This window comes from Metopolophium dirhodum, chromosome 5 (assembly GCF_019925205.1).
Source record: "Metopolophium dirhodum isolate CAU chromosome 5, ASM1992520v1, whole genome shotgun sequence".
NCBI lineage: Eukaryota > Metazoa > Arthropoda > Insecta > Hemiptera > Aphididae > Metopolophium > Metopolophium dirhodum.
Genome location: NC_083564.1, coordinates 15,872,253 through 15,888,864, shown reverse-complemented (window position 1 = coordinate 15,888,864; position 16,612 = coordinate 15,872,253). Strand labels below are relative to the sequence as shown.

At 26.0% G+C, this 16,612-nt stretch overlaps 1 protein-coding gene across 3 annotated transcripts; it reads left to right on the top strand.

The window, feature by feature from the left end:
- The first annotated feature begins 6,794 nt into the window (after window positions 1-6,794).
- LOC132945762 (venom protease-like) lies at window positions 6,795-13,986 on the top strand. Of its 3 annotated transcripts, none has more exons than XM_061015517.1 (8): window positions 6,795-6,982; window positions 9,515-9,570; window positions 11,154-11,462; window positions 11,584-11,731; window positions 12,395-12,561; window positions 13,184-13,285; window positions 13,412-13,551; window positions 13,627-13,986. In XM_061015517.1, the coding sequence occupies exons 3-8, from the start codon at window positions 11,198-11,200 to the stop codon at window positions 13,789-13,791; spliced, it is 987 nt and encodes a 328-aa protein (XP_060871500.1). In that variant the 5' UTR covers window positions 6,795-6,982; window positions 9,515-9,570; window positions 11,154-11,197; the 3' UTR covers window positions 13,792-13,986. The 3 variants fall into 3 exon arrangements, with proteins under 3 accessions (XP_060871500.1, XP_060871499.1, XP_060871501.1); XM_061015516.1 differs by having other exon boundaries at window positions 9,443-9,570; XM_061015518.1 differs by lacking the exon at window positions 6,795-6,982 and adding an exon at window positions 9,339-9,409.
- Window positions 13,987-16,612: the final 2,626 nt, after the last annotated feature.

Here is a 16,612-nt window from a genome sequence, read left to right as displayed (position 1 = left end):
TGATAACTTCCTTGTCACTTCAAAAAGGGTGTTGTGAATTTCTACTAACTGTTATAGCTGAACACCATGATCTATATTTAAAATACAGTAATTTATATCCTAAACCAAAATACTATTTTATGTTGCACTATCATACATTATTGAAAAAAATTGGGCCCCTTGTTTCTTTGTGGGTCAATGCGATTCGAAGCAAAACACTGAATATCAAAAATATCTGCTAACACTTCTAGCAACAGGCGAAACATTTGTAAAACACTTGCGATTAAACATCAGTTGAAATTAAATGATATGTTCCTTAATGGCACTTTAAATGATGAAATCGAAATAAATCCATCTAAATTTATCACTGATATAGAGGTGGAAGAAATAAAGAGACATAATATACAAATTGACTCAATAGACTTGGTAATTAAGTCACCGTGGGTTATGGTAAAATGCACTAAATACAAACCTAAAATGGTACTTACTCTTAATATACAAGAAAATGAACTTCTCAAATGTTGTATAATAGAGCAAATTTTTCTATATAATAATAAGTATGTCGTTTTTAAGTGTTCAGAACTTGAAACAATTATGTTTGATGAACATATTATATTCTCGTATGAGGTAAAAGTAGAAAATAGTTATCAATTTGTGTATCACCATATTATGTTGCCTTCCTTCATTCCAAATAATATTAATATATTACCTAATGGATATAAATATGTAACATTGAGAAGCAGCATTTAGATATATTTTGTTACACTGTATTATATTGTATGTAACTTAAGAAATATATATTTTTTTAGATTCTGAGCGGAGCGATGAATGTATTGATTTTACAATGATGTGTGTTTTTTTTTTTTTTAATTTTAATTTTGAGGACACCTTTTAGAGCAGTAAAAATGCTTTGATTTTCTTCAAAAGTACCTTTTCTGATAGGAAAGTGAATCTAGTTGGTCCTTTGGGGGGTCAAAATGTCCCAATAGTTTTCACAAGCGACAAGATAAACAAAAGAAAAATTAAGGAAAAACGGGAATTTTTACACAAAATTGATTTTTCACAAAATTGAATTTGGTTTTTGGTGTAACTTTAAAACAAATGACCGTAGATACTTGAAATTTTCACTGGTTATTTATATTTGCATTTCCTATACACTATAACATTTTCAAAATATTTTGATTTATTTTGAACTGTTTAGGGACATTTTCATTTTCCATTTTTTTTTAGTTTTTTTTCTAAAGATATCAATAAAATTTTATTTGTTGGCTAAAAAAGCTTGAAAATTTAATAGAAGGCTCATAGTATATTGTTTCAAAGGCAGATGAAAAATATTAAAAATCCTTAGTCACAGTTTTTTTTTCTAAGCATTCAAAGTTCATAAATTGACAAAATATGGAAAAATCATGAAAATTAGCAAATTATTTTGAGTTAAAAATTCGTAAAAATTTTTTTTTTTAAATCTAAGGTTTTAAAATGTAATACAAGATTCCTCATAAGTTTGTCTACCTTTATCAAAAAAAAAATGTCTATAAGAAAGTCAAATTAAATTTTTATGAGCGTTTGAAATTCAAATTTTTACAACATTGGATATTCACTCGATTTCTCATGTAGCGATTTCCTTATTTTGTTGTAATTCAAAAACGAACGAATTTAGATACTTGAAAATTTCACTGAATGTTTATTTTAGCATTTTCTATACACAATACAATTTTGAAAATATTTTGAATCTTTTTGAGCTGTTTACGAACATTTTCAGTTTTCAATTTTTTTAGTTTTTTTTTCATTAAATATCAATAAAGTTTTATCTGTTGGGCCAAAAAGTGTAAAAATTTAATACAAGGCTCCTGATATATTAATACAATATCAGTTGAAAAATATTAGGAACAATTCTAGTTTAGCAACCTATCGATTTTCAATTTTTTTTTTTTTACATTCTTATAAAGCACCCTAAAACACACAATTTGGGGGAAAAAAAATTTGAAAATCAATAGGTTGCTAAACTAGAATTATGCCAAATATTAAAAATACATAGGTACAATTTTTTTTTATAAACATTTAAAGATCGAATTTTGATAACATTTATCAAATTTATAATTTAATAATTATTTTGTAGTTAAAAATTTATAAAATGTTCAACTTTTATAGCTAAAGATTGTAAATTGAACACAAGGCACTTAGGCTCCACGTAAATAGGTTATATATAAATTACTTTATTCACAATAATATCATCAAATATACTTGGTAATATCATAGGCTGACTGACGGTTTTCGCTCAGAATCGTTTTTCTCATACAATGATATTATATCATTGAATTCAAATTTAACACCATCCATTACAGTGATTCACTTGTAACCTACTGTACAGCAGAGCGACATCCACTTACCCACCTTTTTAAATATTAAAATGTAATATTAATATAAAATTGGTTATTGTTGTTTATGTTAATATTGTTATCTGTATATTAGTACAAATGTATATATATATATATATTTTAAGATATTTTGGTAAATGTAGTATAAGTCAAAATATAGTCATCTAAAGTTATCAATAAAATATGTATAAATCTATTGTTAAGTTAATTCCTAAATTATTTATATGATTCTTAATATTATAAATATAAGATACTGACTAAAAATTTATAAAAAAGGAATGTAATTTATTTATTTATTTACTTAATAATAAATATATTATTTATGCCATACAATGTTTTGTTTGTTTATTTAAAATGTAATGTCTCTATGTAATGTCTCTATGTAATATTATTATATTTTTAGTAGCCAGAAATGTAATAGAAATTCTGGTACTTTGTTCTACAAAACTCAACTGTAGAGTTGACACAATGTTTTGTAACAATAAAAAGCTACACGCCTACACTGGTAGGTTGTACTAAATTATACAGTTAAACTTACCTAGTATTATTGTAACGATTAAAGACCGAATTGTAATAAACACCTAACTACATTTGGTTGAATTTACAATTTTGTAGCGACCAAACTGTTAGGGATCTACAACAATTCATATTAATACAAAAACAAATAGTTGTGGTAAAAATCAGTATGGTAATCACTACATTCAGTGCCGGCGCTAGAGGAAGACAAATGGGACATATTATGTCCAGGGCCCCGCGATTTTTAATTATCATCTTAATACCGCGAAACACATTGATATTTTGTATTAACAAATTATAAATCTATACATGTATTGACTTATTGTTATATACTACACATGTATAATATTAATATTATTTCTATCATTAGTTATTTGGAAAATTATATCTAAATTTAGCCATAGTACAAAGTAAATCGTTATTGATACGACGAAGGAGTAATATTTTGAGGATACTCGAGTATTGTTGGAGTATACTATAATTAATAATATAAATATTTATTATCTCTAGAGTTATTGTTTTTTCTGTTCTTTGTTTGGAAAAGCTCTCCGAAAACTTTAAATTAAGTTTTTATTTAAGAAATTATTATTACAATTTAGTTTAGGTATAGTAGGTATAGCTGTATTAAAATAAATAAAATGTACCTACTGCGTGCGTATCTAGTGTATCAGGATTAGTTTTAATGTAGTTTATTGTCTACCGCCGCCGCGTACTTAGATATTAAACAATTTTTTATATCATTCAAACATTTTGATGATTTTATTTATTTTTTATTGATGTTTATATAAGTTGTAATTATTAAAATAAATATAAATGAATAAAATAATATGCCCCCCACAAATGTATTAACTTATAATTTTCAACACATGCATATTATTTTATTATTTGTAAATAATTTTTTGTTAACATATTATAATTAAAAAAAGAATAACTTGATATTATTATTTTTAATGTTTGAAATTCAAATAAAAACCGCATTAATTTAAAAAAATCCTGATTTAAAAAAAGCTAGAATTTTGCCTTCCTCTGGGTACCTATTACCTATGTCCAGGGCCCCGCAATACCTAGTGCCGGCACTGACTACATTTTCATTATCTATCTATAACTTAAATAAACTGTAGCTGCTACAAAACTCAGTTTACCAAATGGAACATGTAATTTTAACCAAACACATTGTTGTCATGTGTGCAACCGAAAATTCTGGTAATAGCAATCATATTTTGGTAATGATTACCATTTTTTTTTTCAGATTGTTGTAGACGATCGAGTCATGTGGTAATTATTTGTATCATCTCTTTCGATACCTGTCGTGAAATGATCTGAATAGTGTAATTATTTTTTATTTCCTTGTTATTGAAAAAAATTGATCACTATTTGGGGTTTTTCCTTTAATACGAGGTACTATGATTGTTACTATTTATTGATTTGTTTTTGACAGGTTTTTTCTGTCACATAATAATTTCTTTGCATGCTATTTTCTTGCTCCGATTGTTTTTTGTGATTCTATATATGGACATCATTAGTGTGTTGATGGCTAAACATTTAGATAGGTAATTATAATATTTTGATGTTAATTAAGGATTATATTTTATAATATGTTTAAACTGCGTTCTGATAATCTACATCCATAGGTATATGATTATTATTTGGGTATTTCCTTTTACGTGAATGAGGGACACCGCGTTATCTACCGATACTGGTCGTTCCTTTTTATAGATTTGTTTTTGATAGTGTGATCAAAGGTATAATGATTTATTTGCATTATTTCTTCGTAGTCTAGTTATTTATTTATTTATATTTATACGGACAATGTCCAATTTACAATATAGAATAACGATTACAGTAATAGTATAATAATATTCGACAATTAACACATTTTTAAATAGTTCAATATAATAGTAGTACAATTAATACAACGAATAAAATAATGATAAAAATTAATGATTACATAGATATAAAACCTAAAAAGTGGGAGACAGAGTGGAGTTATGCAGGGTTCAAAAAACCCCGACCCGGTTGGGTTTATATGGGTTTTAATAATTTTAAAACGAATGTCGATTCATGATCCTTTTTTATTAGGACAGTTCCCTAAACATTAAAACTTAAGACATATTGCCAATTTATAATTAAATACAACTTATTATCTATAATTTATAATTATTATATTAAAGAAACTTATAAAGAAATATAAAAAGTTTTCGTGTGCCTACCCATATAAAATTATGTAGTTAATTTGTTTATTACTATTCACCAGTAAACATTAAAAAGTGCTTGCAAGTTGTTTTATTATTTTTACTTAATTTGTATTGTTTATTGTTATGACTTATGATTTTAAAATTTTAAAATTAATTATAATTAAGAAATGTAAAATTATAATATTTAATGTTTTTACATACATATTTTTGTTTTTAATGTTACTAAGAATACATATGCAGTTTAAAGTTTGTTAATTTAATTGTTTGTTGAATTATTTTTTTTTGCTGGTTTTTTTTCACTGGGTTTTTTCTAGGGTTTATAATTGGGCCCAACCCATTTAAACTTCGGGACTGCTTAGCCACATAACCTGTGACGTTTGTCCTGGTACCAGTTTCCTTATTTTAGTTTGATTTGGTGGAAAACGGACCGGCTAATGGTGTACCATTAATTGCCTACCTACAACGCAGTGTGATTAAAACGAAATCGTTAATTATTACTTTTGTTATTTATTATAAATTAATTAAAAATTATAGTTATAATTATAATTTATCATTGATTGTAAATTATATTCCGTTGTACAGCAACAAAAATGACTCAACGTTTAAATATTTAAAATAAAAGCTTATAACGAGTAATTACTTAAAAATTAGTAATATTGTGTGTTGTTGTTATGTATCATTGACCTGTAGGTATTATAACTATATTAATAAAATAATAAATCATTTTTTGATTTATCTATAACAATCGTGGTTTTCGGAATGCGGTTTGCAACACCTCATGAAAGAATTTATTTTTTCATTACGCCCTTCATGTTTGGGATATGATGTATTATAATAGTTTTATCTATGGTAATATAACACGTAAAATTACTTTCGTTGTTGGCTACAAACAAGTTGTTCCCCACGTTAAACGATTTGTGTTCTGTCATCTGTCACGTTTTGTTACTCTCTGATTTTCCAAAGTTAGAATAATAACAGATTTCGTAATAGTTATTTTTGGTAGATTATTTTGGCAATATTATTTTAACTGCATTATTAATATAATTTACAAAAACGGTGGAGATTTTATAAATACCGTATGATAATATACTCGCATCTTAATCCCCAAACTCTCAATGTTTGCATACTAGGCGTATTTTAGTCACCTAGTTTGTGGTATTTTTAATAATTGAGCGACATCGTTTTTTTTTATACATATATTAGCATTCCTAAAGTCATCTCAATCATAACGCATCATATAGGAGGAATAGAAAAGTAAAATGAGTTTTTCGAAATAATTATATACAGATAATAGAAATATTTTATTTATGTTATTTGTGCGTTCAACAAGAATCCTGCACGTTATAAAGAATATTTTACTTTTCACATTTTACTGTTTAATTATTTTGTCATTTTAAGATAAAATTGAGTAAATAATAAATAATAATTTAAATAAAATAAACTTATTACTTAATCAAGTTATGTTTTTATTCACACATATTATAGGTAGGTCTTTAGTAAAATCATTTAAGCATAATAATAATCATATTAAATGTTTACTGATTAATGATTATCTTTTAATTAAAGACCTTCGTTTATGCGTACAATGTAGTTCACAACTTCCATTATATAAACTTCATCATATTGATATCAATTATAATATATTAACTATCATTTTTAACAAAACGAATTGGAGGAGGGATTTGACACTACTGTTGAGCATAATGCATATTAATCCTTACTTTATTAGTATCACTTTATGGCATATTAGTGATAATAAGTGATCAGTAATACGCCAAAGTTCGATTAATAGTTTTACCTATCGTACAAGGTACATTTTATTTGAGTTAAAAAAAATTGGCTGTTTTGGTGGTCAGTAAAGTTTATTTCTATAATAAACATTGCGCAAAATTATAGAAATCACCGAAAAATTAACAGGTAATAACTCTACAACTCTGTTATGTACCTATATAATGTATTAACAACTCATGAGTGTATTTTTTTAAAATTTAAAATTACCTACTTATATTATGGTACAAAAAAATCAAAATTAAAACACATCGGTGTTTAAAATGTTATAATATAAATTACTCGAACGAGCCTTTTATTATATTCAAAAATATATATTATAACAAATAATACTTTGTATAAAAGAAAAACAAATATTTTTAACTTTAATTTCCTTGTTTGCTTATCGCATTATTTTTACCTTGAAATGATCTTCAGTATGGCCTAAAATTTTACTCGAGGGAGTCCACCTAGCCATTCAACTGCCCAATTCGACCATTAAAATGTGTACAGATTCACTCAGAAATTTATTTTTAAATCTAAGATTTTAAAATGTAATAAAAGATTCTTAATAAGGTTATCTACCTTTACCAAAAAAAAAAATGTCTAAGAAAGTCAATTTAAATTTTAATGAGCGTTTGAAAATTTTTACAACATTGGATTCATCAATCACTCGATTTCTCAAGTAGCTATTTTCTTATTTTGTTGTAATTCAAAAAGAATAATTGTATAGATACATACAAACTTCACTAAATGTTTATATTCTCATTTTCTATACTTACATCATACAATTTTGAAAATATTTTAACTCGTTTTGAGCTGTTTAAGGACAATTTCAAATTTCAATTATTTTAAGTTTATTTTTTCTATAAATATCAATACAATTTTATTTTTTGGGCCAAAAAGTGTCAAAATTGATTACAAGGCTGCTGAAATAGCAGTTGAAAAATATTAAAAATACATCAGCACATTTTTTTTATAAGCGTTTAAATTTCAAATGTTGACAACATTTATAAAATTTAAAATTAAAAAATGATTTTGTAGTTAAACATTGATAAAATATTCAACTTTTACAGCTAAGGATTGAAAATTTAAAACAAGGTAAACGTAAATAGGTACACATTTCTTTATAGTTATTTTATGTTCAAATTTGGATGAAACTACATATTAAATAACCAAGACTAACAATTTTACTTATTTTGTTGTAATTTTATAATATTAATTCAACTTACCGGCTACCGCGTTTTAATAATAATATAAATATAATAAAAAAATTTCCTCGGCTGATATAAAGCATCTCCTCTCTCTCTTTTCGTATACAATGGTAGTATGTCATTGAATTCATTTTTAACACCATGCATTACAGTCAACCACTTGTAACCAAATGTACAGCAGAGTGACATCCATTAACACACCATTTTTTTCCTAAAATTGGACTAGACAATTATTTCTACATTTGAATACATGTATAATAATATAAGAATATTTATGTAATTATGTATTTTTTATGTGTACCTACTTATCTAGCTGCTTAAACTAATAATCCAATTAATTTATTTTAGTTAATTTTCAACAAAATAAGGTATAATTGTTGATCTTATCTATGAGTTAAGTGATCAATTTTATGAATAAATAATGAATATTTAAATTTATAAATTGGTTATAAATATACTTTCCTCAAATTTGTACGTGAAGTGAACAATTAAATACATTTTATAAGTAGGTACTTGACTAACTTTTTAATAACAATATCATAAGTATATATTTGTGTGAACAAAATATAATATGGTAGGTAATAAATTTAAATTATTATATGTTTATATAAAATAAGACCGATAAAAAGATTTTTATGACGGTCACGAACATTACGGTTAACCGTGAACCTACCTATATGTTGATTCATCATTATTTTTTGTAATTAATTGCTTGTTTTTAACCATTCGTTTGATGCCTATAAAGGTATCTAGAAATTAATCTAATTAATAGATAAATAAAAACATTACATTTTGTACGCATTATGTAAACCTAACCTAATATGGTTGTTAAATGGTATAATATGTTATGTTATATTTGGTAGGACTATCTAAATTTCTAAATTCGTCAAATTGCGTGCACGTGTCTATGGTACTTAAAATATTGAGTGGACGAAAGTTACAAATTGAAATTATATATTGTAACCATATTATATTATATTATTTTTCTATATAGTATATTGCACTTGATGATTACTAATTTTAATATTCTTGAAATAGTACTATGTTATAAAATCATTTTATAAGGGTTATCGACAAAGTCAGATAACTGAAATTAAAATAATTATTATTAATAAAAATACATTTAAATACATATATTAAAAGACTTTTATCCATCAATAGGTTTTATGTATTCTGTTGACTATAATATTATGTATACCTAATAAATTTAATATTGTTTGACCTACTGTAATCTTTTATTTGTTATTTATTATTTTAAATATTGATTACCTTCTGTCAGACAAATTATTACGTAATTATTATCACAGCTGTAACAAAATCAAGAAGTACAGCGCGGCGTGGGCAATTTAAATATTTACTATAGGTAAATACTTTAATTTTATATTTTTGTATTTAGGTACAAGGTTTGATCTTCTTAAGTAAACATGGATGGAAGTAAATTTATTTTTTGTATGGTATTGGTCTTTAGTCTGGGGATTGGCGGAGACAGGATTGTCAAGGCTCAAAACTCACCAAAATATAAAGGTGAGTTAAAAAAATGATGAAATATTGTTGTTAGTTAATTTAAATATACAAATAACTATATGTGCGTGTGATTGTAGTCAAATTATTCAAAAACTGATCACTGATTAATACACGAATCCGATGTACTTTGTTCTAGTTAGTAGTTTGAACTCTAATATAAATTGTTTATTTTTAATATAAATTCAAACTTCAAATGTTGACAAAATTCATCAAAATTTCGAAAATTATCAAACTATTTTAAGGTAGAAATTCATAAATGTTTTTTTTTCCATTGGTGACATTAGACATTTTAATAGAAGAATTTTTCTACCTTAAATAAAAAAAAGTGTACCGGAAAATAAAATTAATTTTTTAGCGAAATTAGATTATTTTTACGAGTAAATTAATGAACTTTTATCCACCGATTTTTAATATTTTGTTGTAATTAAAAAAAAGGATTTTTTGAGCTACAATGATTTATTATTAAATTCAAATATAACACATCCATTATACATAGGTACACGACAATTTCTTTACAGTAGAGCAGTTTTTAACTGTCAAACTTTTTAAAATTAAAATTATTATTTAGGAATATATAAGTATTAGTGTATTAAGTACCTATAAATTAGGTATTATACATCCAATTAAAATTTTTTATTTTATTGACTGTTAGTTTCATAAAGTTAGGGCTAATATTATATTATTATAACTAGTAACTAGAACCAAATAAATTACAAGCTTCGTTGGATTCTTAGGCGTAAACAGCGTTTAAATGTGTTAAATTGCATCTAAGTTTATATTTCATTAAACAATTCCCTATAAGTACCTGATTAGCGAGGTTTATAATACCCCGAGGGAAAGTCAGGATGATTATACACTTAAAGTCGCATCCATCAGTGTTATAGAAGAAATTAAAGAGATGAGAATTCTCTAGAAAATTGTCACTTTAGAGTAGCCTCTGAATTCTGGTCCTGTGGTTATTAATATATTTCTGTACTTATTTTAAGTAAGCATTCATAAAAAATGGGAGAAACTAGGCAAATTATCTGCTGTACAGTACTTATAGGTGTCAAATGTAACTTGTTATAGAATAAGTCACTATAATGTATATCAAGTATGTGTTAATTTAGAATTCAATGTTGCATACGAAAAATGATTCTGATCAAAGACGGTCTATATAATTAATTATATTTTATGGTATATTTATATTGTTATTACCTATAGTAATTTATTTTATTATTTGTAAGACAGTAGGTGACAATGATAAATGTTGAAACCTACTTTACAGTATAGTGAGTTCCCTGGATTTATATCACTAGTTTTATTTTATTGTATTTACTATTTTTACATTGCAATTATATAGTTATTTATTTTATTATTAGTAAGACTGATAATAACAAAGACATAGGTCAACTTGAAACTTACTTTACAGTACAGGGAATTCCCTGTTTTTTTTTGTTAAGTTAACTCAACACGAATTCAGGAATATAGCTGGTAATTAATATTACACCAGTTAAACTAATAAAGAAATTAAGTTTTTTTAACAAACTTTTCAAAAAATTTACCTATGTAAAATAATTGTACCTAATTGTTTAAACTTTTAGAATGTTTCACACCAAAAGTTCAAAACGTCAATTGCATTAACATAATGGAATGTCCAGTGCTACTTTATCTAGTAGAAAATCAAAGCCAAAATTCTTCTATTGCCACTTTTCTCAGAAACCAAGTATGTGGACATGAAAATGATTTCCCTTATTACCCCAAGGTATGCTGTCCATTTTCGAATGAATCTGATTCTAAATTACCAGATATTTACGAAACAGTTTCGTCAAGAAAATTGCCATCTCAAGACACTTGTGGATGGAGCGAAATTACTCACTATCCAGTTGACGGAGGAAATACTTCTGTATTAGGTATACGTTTGAAAACAAATTAAATTATAATTTATTTCACAAAATATATACAATTTACATAGACAGTTATATTAGATATAGTGAATTATAATTACAAATATTGACTTTTAAATGTATTTAGGTGCTTGGCCCTGGATAGCAGCACTTGGGTACTTGAATCTTAATATGGAAAATCCGGCATACGAGTGGATGTGTGCTGGTTCCTTGATATCAGATAGATTCGTCATAACGGCTGCCCACTGCACAATCGGTATTGGAATGTACCGTTTGTAAGTGTATATTACGTTACCAGAAAAATGTTAAATATAGGCATTATATGTTAGGTAAAGTGGTGAATCAAAATATTTTTATTGTTTTTACAATTTATTGCAGCATATAATTGACGTATGCCATTTCTAACTACATGAAATGTTATTTTTTACCTACGGACATTTTTTGAATTGAAATTTTGTCTTGCATGTACATTTTATAAAACCTTGGTCAGTTCCTGTAGATTGTTGAGCTACAACCAGCAGTTTTACTTTTTTAAATGACGGCATACATTTTTTATTAAATATTTCAAAGCTGAATATTTCCTTTAAATTTTAAATATGTACCTTTTTAAATTTTTGAACAACTTACAAGTAGGTTGTCAAAAAAGTAAAACACTTTTTTACAAAACATGTTTCCAACATATTAATAATATATTTATTATAGGTAAATAAATTATAGACAGTAGGTTGATTCTATAATAATATTAATATATTATACCACATACCTAATGTTAATTTTACCTATCATTGGTGTTATAATACACTATTGTCAAACCAATTTATTCAAACTAATATAGAACATTATTATTTATTTATAAACGATCTATTAATTTATATAAAATCAATTTTTGATAATCTTTTATATCAAATATCGTAGCTTCAAGTTATTTGGTTTTTCAGGCAGGTTGTGCGTTTAGGTGATTTGAACTTGAATCCTAATATTAAAGATGAAGCTAATCCAATAGATGTTCCAATTTCACTTGTCATAAGACATAACCAATATAACGCAGAAGATCTGACCAGTGATATTGCATTATTAAAATTAGCCTACAGTGTTTCCTTCGATCGTAAGTATTTTTTATATTTAGTTACTAATTATTTTTTCACTAATATAATACATTTCTTAATAATATATAATTCTCTGGGGGTATCGAAAATATAGAAATAAGAAATGTTATGTTAGAATATTATTACTAAACATTTCAAATACATAGAATCACTAGTATATTACATACAATGGATTTTAGATTCGTAGTGGTAACAATATGCAAACATATTCACTAAACTACTTCCAATGGATAGATTTGAAAAATTAAGACAAAATTATCATTGTTTAAATTACATTAATTCTTTATTGTGTAAAACATTAATTACGGCGCGGCAGTGTGTTGAATATAATTTAATATTGTATAAAAAGTAACATCATATTGTGCAAAAATAACAGCATCGTTGTTATTCGCAAATTGTAAATCATGCCATATGTGTTAGAATGACAAGGTCAACAGGTCACTTGTATAATATACATTATAAGGCGAACTTTTAGCGTACTGTAGGCACTAGATTATAATAATATTACTTATGTGTATGGCGTGCGTTAACATTACTTATTAGTTATTACTATAAGCAGTGTAGTCATTTGTGTCTAGATCAATCTACAAACATAATCCTAAACTCAACATTTTTTTTTAGGATTAATTCAACCTATATGTTTACCCATCTTATCGAATCATAGAGCCAACAATTTCGTTGAATCTGACACATATCTTGCAGGATGGGGTTCCACAATGTTAAGTAAGTAACCAAATAGTATATAAATATAGAGTACCTAGGTACATTTACAGGCATTATAGCATATTCAAATATTAATGTATATTTTATAAATTTGGGTTTAATAATGTTATATTTATTATTTAAAAGATCCAAGTTATGATGCTCTAATAGATGTTCAATTACAAGTGGTGAAAAATTCGCTATGTCAACGAGGATATCTTAACAAAAGTATTTACATCGATGATAGACATTTGTGTGCTGGGATATTTGGAACAGACGTTTGTAGGGTAATAGATAAAATGTTTATAATTTTGAATATACATTTTGAATATACCTATTTATAATTTTGATTGTTATTTCAGGGAGATTCTGGAGGTCCCTTAATGTGGAAAAGTGGTTCTCAATATTATTTAGTGGGAGTCGTGAATTTCGGACATACTAACTGCGCAGAAGTAGGTTATCCAGGTGTATATGCTAGGGTGACATCATTTGTCCAATGGATCACAGATACCATGAATTACAATTAAATTGTATTAATTTATGCTATTTATATGAATTTGACTTAAGAACGAAAAGAAGAATAGACAACTCTGTGCAATTGGCTTATCTATTTACTATTAAAAAAAAATGTATAACTGCTCAGACAACTTAATAATTTTAACCGCAATTGTTTAAAAAAATGATATTTAGAAATAAAAAATGATACTATTTGTATTCTAATATTTTGTTTTTTGTCCAATATTTTTAGGTACAATCATGTCTATATATATATTTAAATTTAAGTAATTAGAATACTACATTAGTATTATTAGGTACCTATACAATATTCATAATGGATGTATATTGAATTATCAGATTTCATGTGAAGATTCTAATTTCGAGTGTAGTGACTATTTATTTTTAATATTCCATACTTAGTACATTATAATATTATATTGGCCTGCTGAAGTTGTTTTTGGCTTGCCTTTCAACAATTAGAAATCATGCCTCTGGGTGGTCCACCGGGCTTTACCCATTAGACGCCAGCTCAATCCGGGCCTGATTTACAGCAAGGGCGATGTTAGGGGGAGGCCGTAAGGGCCGTGCCCTCAAGCTGTATTTCTAAAAAATTGTAAGGTATCTACTGTTAATAATAAAATTACAAAATAAATTCATATTACATATAATATTGAATGTTTTCTGAAAATTATGAATTGCTATGATTGACTATAATATATAGGTATCCGATAGACTGGTACATTTAACGTGAGCAATTTGTACAGTATTCCCTTGTGCTATACTTTATCAAACGCTTTTTCGAAATCGATGAAAATGGTTAAGTAATAAGTCAAAGAATACAAATAGGTTTGTAATAACGGTAACCGATTATAGGTTCTCCGAAATTCCGGGAAATTACGGGTTTCAAGCCCTGATCATAATGATAATAAATAATATTAGTATGAAATATATTATAGTTTTGACAAGTAACACTGTTTTTTATGAATTTTACTTAAGAACGAAAAGATGAACAGTCAACTCTGCGCAATTGGTTTATCGATTTACTTTAACAACAAATTTTTAATAACTCAGATAACTACTTTACTATTTATTTTATGTGTTTACATTTTTCGTCTAGGTACATGTGCAACAAAAATGTATAATATACCACTTATATTTCATTTTGTTTTGTGTTTTACTTTTATGTCGTATGTTTAAGTATGATGATAATTCTTAACTACTTGGTGACAAAGATTATGCTAAGTTGAAAAATAGCTAACAAAAAATTAATAAAATCTAGTTGAGTTACCGGGTCAACCGGGAACTTTAAAAAAATCATGTTTCAATTGGATACTTGATTTAATGAGAGAAAATAAATGTATTTTTTCTCTCGTGGTACATACTCATTCATAAATCAAAAATCAAAAATTATGGACAAGTGTCAAGTGGATAGGACTATGCTGTACAGAAGTTGTTGAGCATATCGTTGTAATGGATCAATGGATGTGTTATATTTGAATTCAATGATAAATCATCGTATACGAAAAACGATTCTGAGCAGAGACGTTATTTTAGCCTAGCATACTTGTATAAATAATCAAATTTAATAGTTAAATAAAAAATTATAAAAATCAAAAATATCTCACTGCTATAAATAGTGTGACTTTCTAGTAAACTTTTTATTTTTAATAGAGGTAGAAAAGCTTGTTGGGAACCTTCTTTTAAAATGTCTTATGTCTTTTATGAATTGCTAACTGAAAAATAATTTCTTATGTGTATAAATAGCTTAAAAACAATTAAAATAGTTTGATGGATCATGTATGGAAAAGGGTTATTTTAAAATTTTCTGAAAATGTCGAGTGTTTAGGGTTATTACTTTTTTAATTTAAATATCAAAAATCGATAGATTAAAATTAGTTAATTTACCGGTAAAAATCCAATAGGTATCGTAAACATCATATATTCAAACTCTCAGAAAAAATTAATGTTACTTTCCGGTAAACTTTTTATTTGTTTAAGGTAGGAAAATTTGTCAGGAATCTTTTATCAAAATATCTAATGTTAGCTATGAAATGTAAAACTTAAGAATTTTTAACTGAAAAATAGCTTAAAGTTTTGAAATTTTGATAAATTTTGTCAACATTTGAACTGAAATATCAAAAATAATTGATCCTATGTATCTTTAATATTTTTGAACTTATATTAATGAAACTTTTAAGGAACCTTGCATTAAAATTCAAGCTTTTTTACTATGTAAAAAGGTTTTTATTGAGAATAATTAAAAAAAAATTACAAGTCTTGAAAAATTTTCCAAGGCTAACTCAAAAAGAGTCAAAATATTTCGAAAATATTACTATTTTTGGAAAATGCTAATATTAATACTTGTGAAAATTTGAAGGGTCTGCAATAATTAACTTTTAAATTACACCAAAAAAATTAAATCGTTTTTTTTAAAAAAATTCCCTAAAAATGGTTTTACAAATTTATATTAAAATTGAAATGGATATTGAGCTCGTTGTACTACATTATTATCAAGTTAAAGTTGGACTTCAGGAGGATAAGTGTGGCAACGGAACTTACCACCTAGGCAGAACATAATATTATGATGATAATTTGTCGAGACACTTGTCGTTACAGTCTTCATGTCAAACAAATAAATGTTTTTCAAAAACCCTAAAAACAATACAATATAATACAGTCACTTACAGTACGGTGATATACGATAACTACTCGGCCACATTACACATTGTACGTGTATAGTATAAACATAAACATATACAAACATATACAGCCCCCATCGTGTTAACGCGTGTGTGTGTGTGTGTGATTTTACAGCATAATATATTAATATTATACAAGTTTACAATATTA

Coding starts and splice junctions, on each gene's coding strand:
- LOC132945762 (XM_061015516.1), top strand. CDS start 9,471: ATGGATGGAAGTAAATTTATTTTTTGTATGGTATTGGTCTTTAGTCTG. Junction 11,463..11,583: donor AGGAAATACTTCTGTATTAG/GTATACGTTTGA, acceptor AAATGTATTTAG/GTGCTTGGCCCTGGATAGCA. Junction 11,732..12,394: donor GGTATTGGAATGTACCGTTT/GTAAGTGTATAT, acceptor TTGGTTTTTCAG/GCAGGTTGTGCGTTTAGGTG.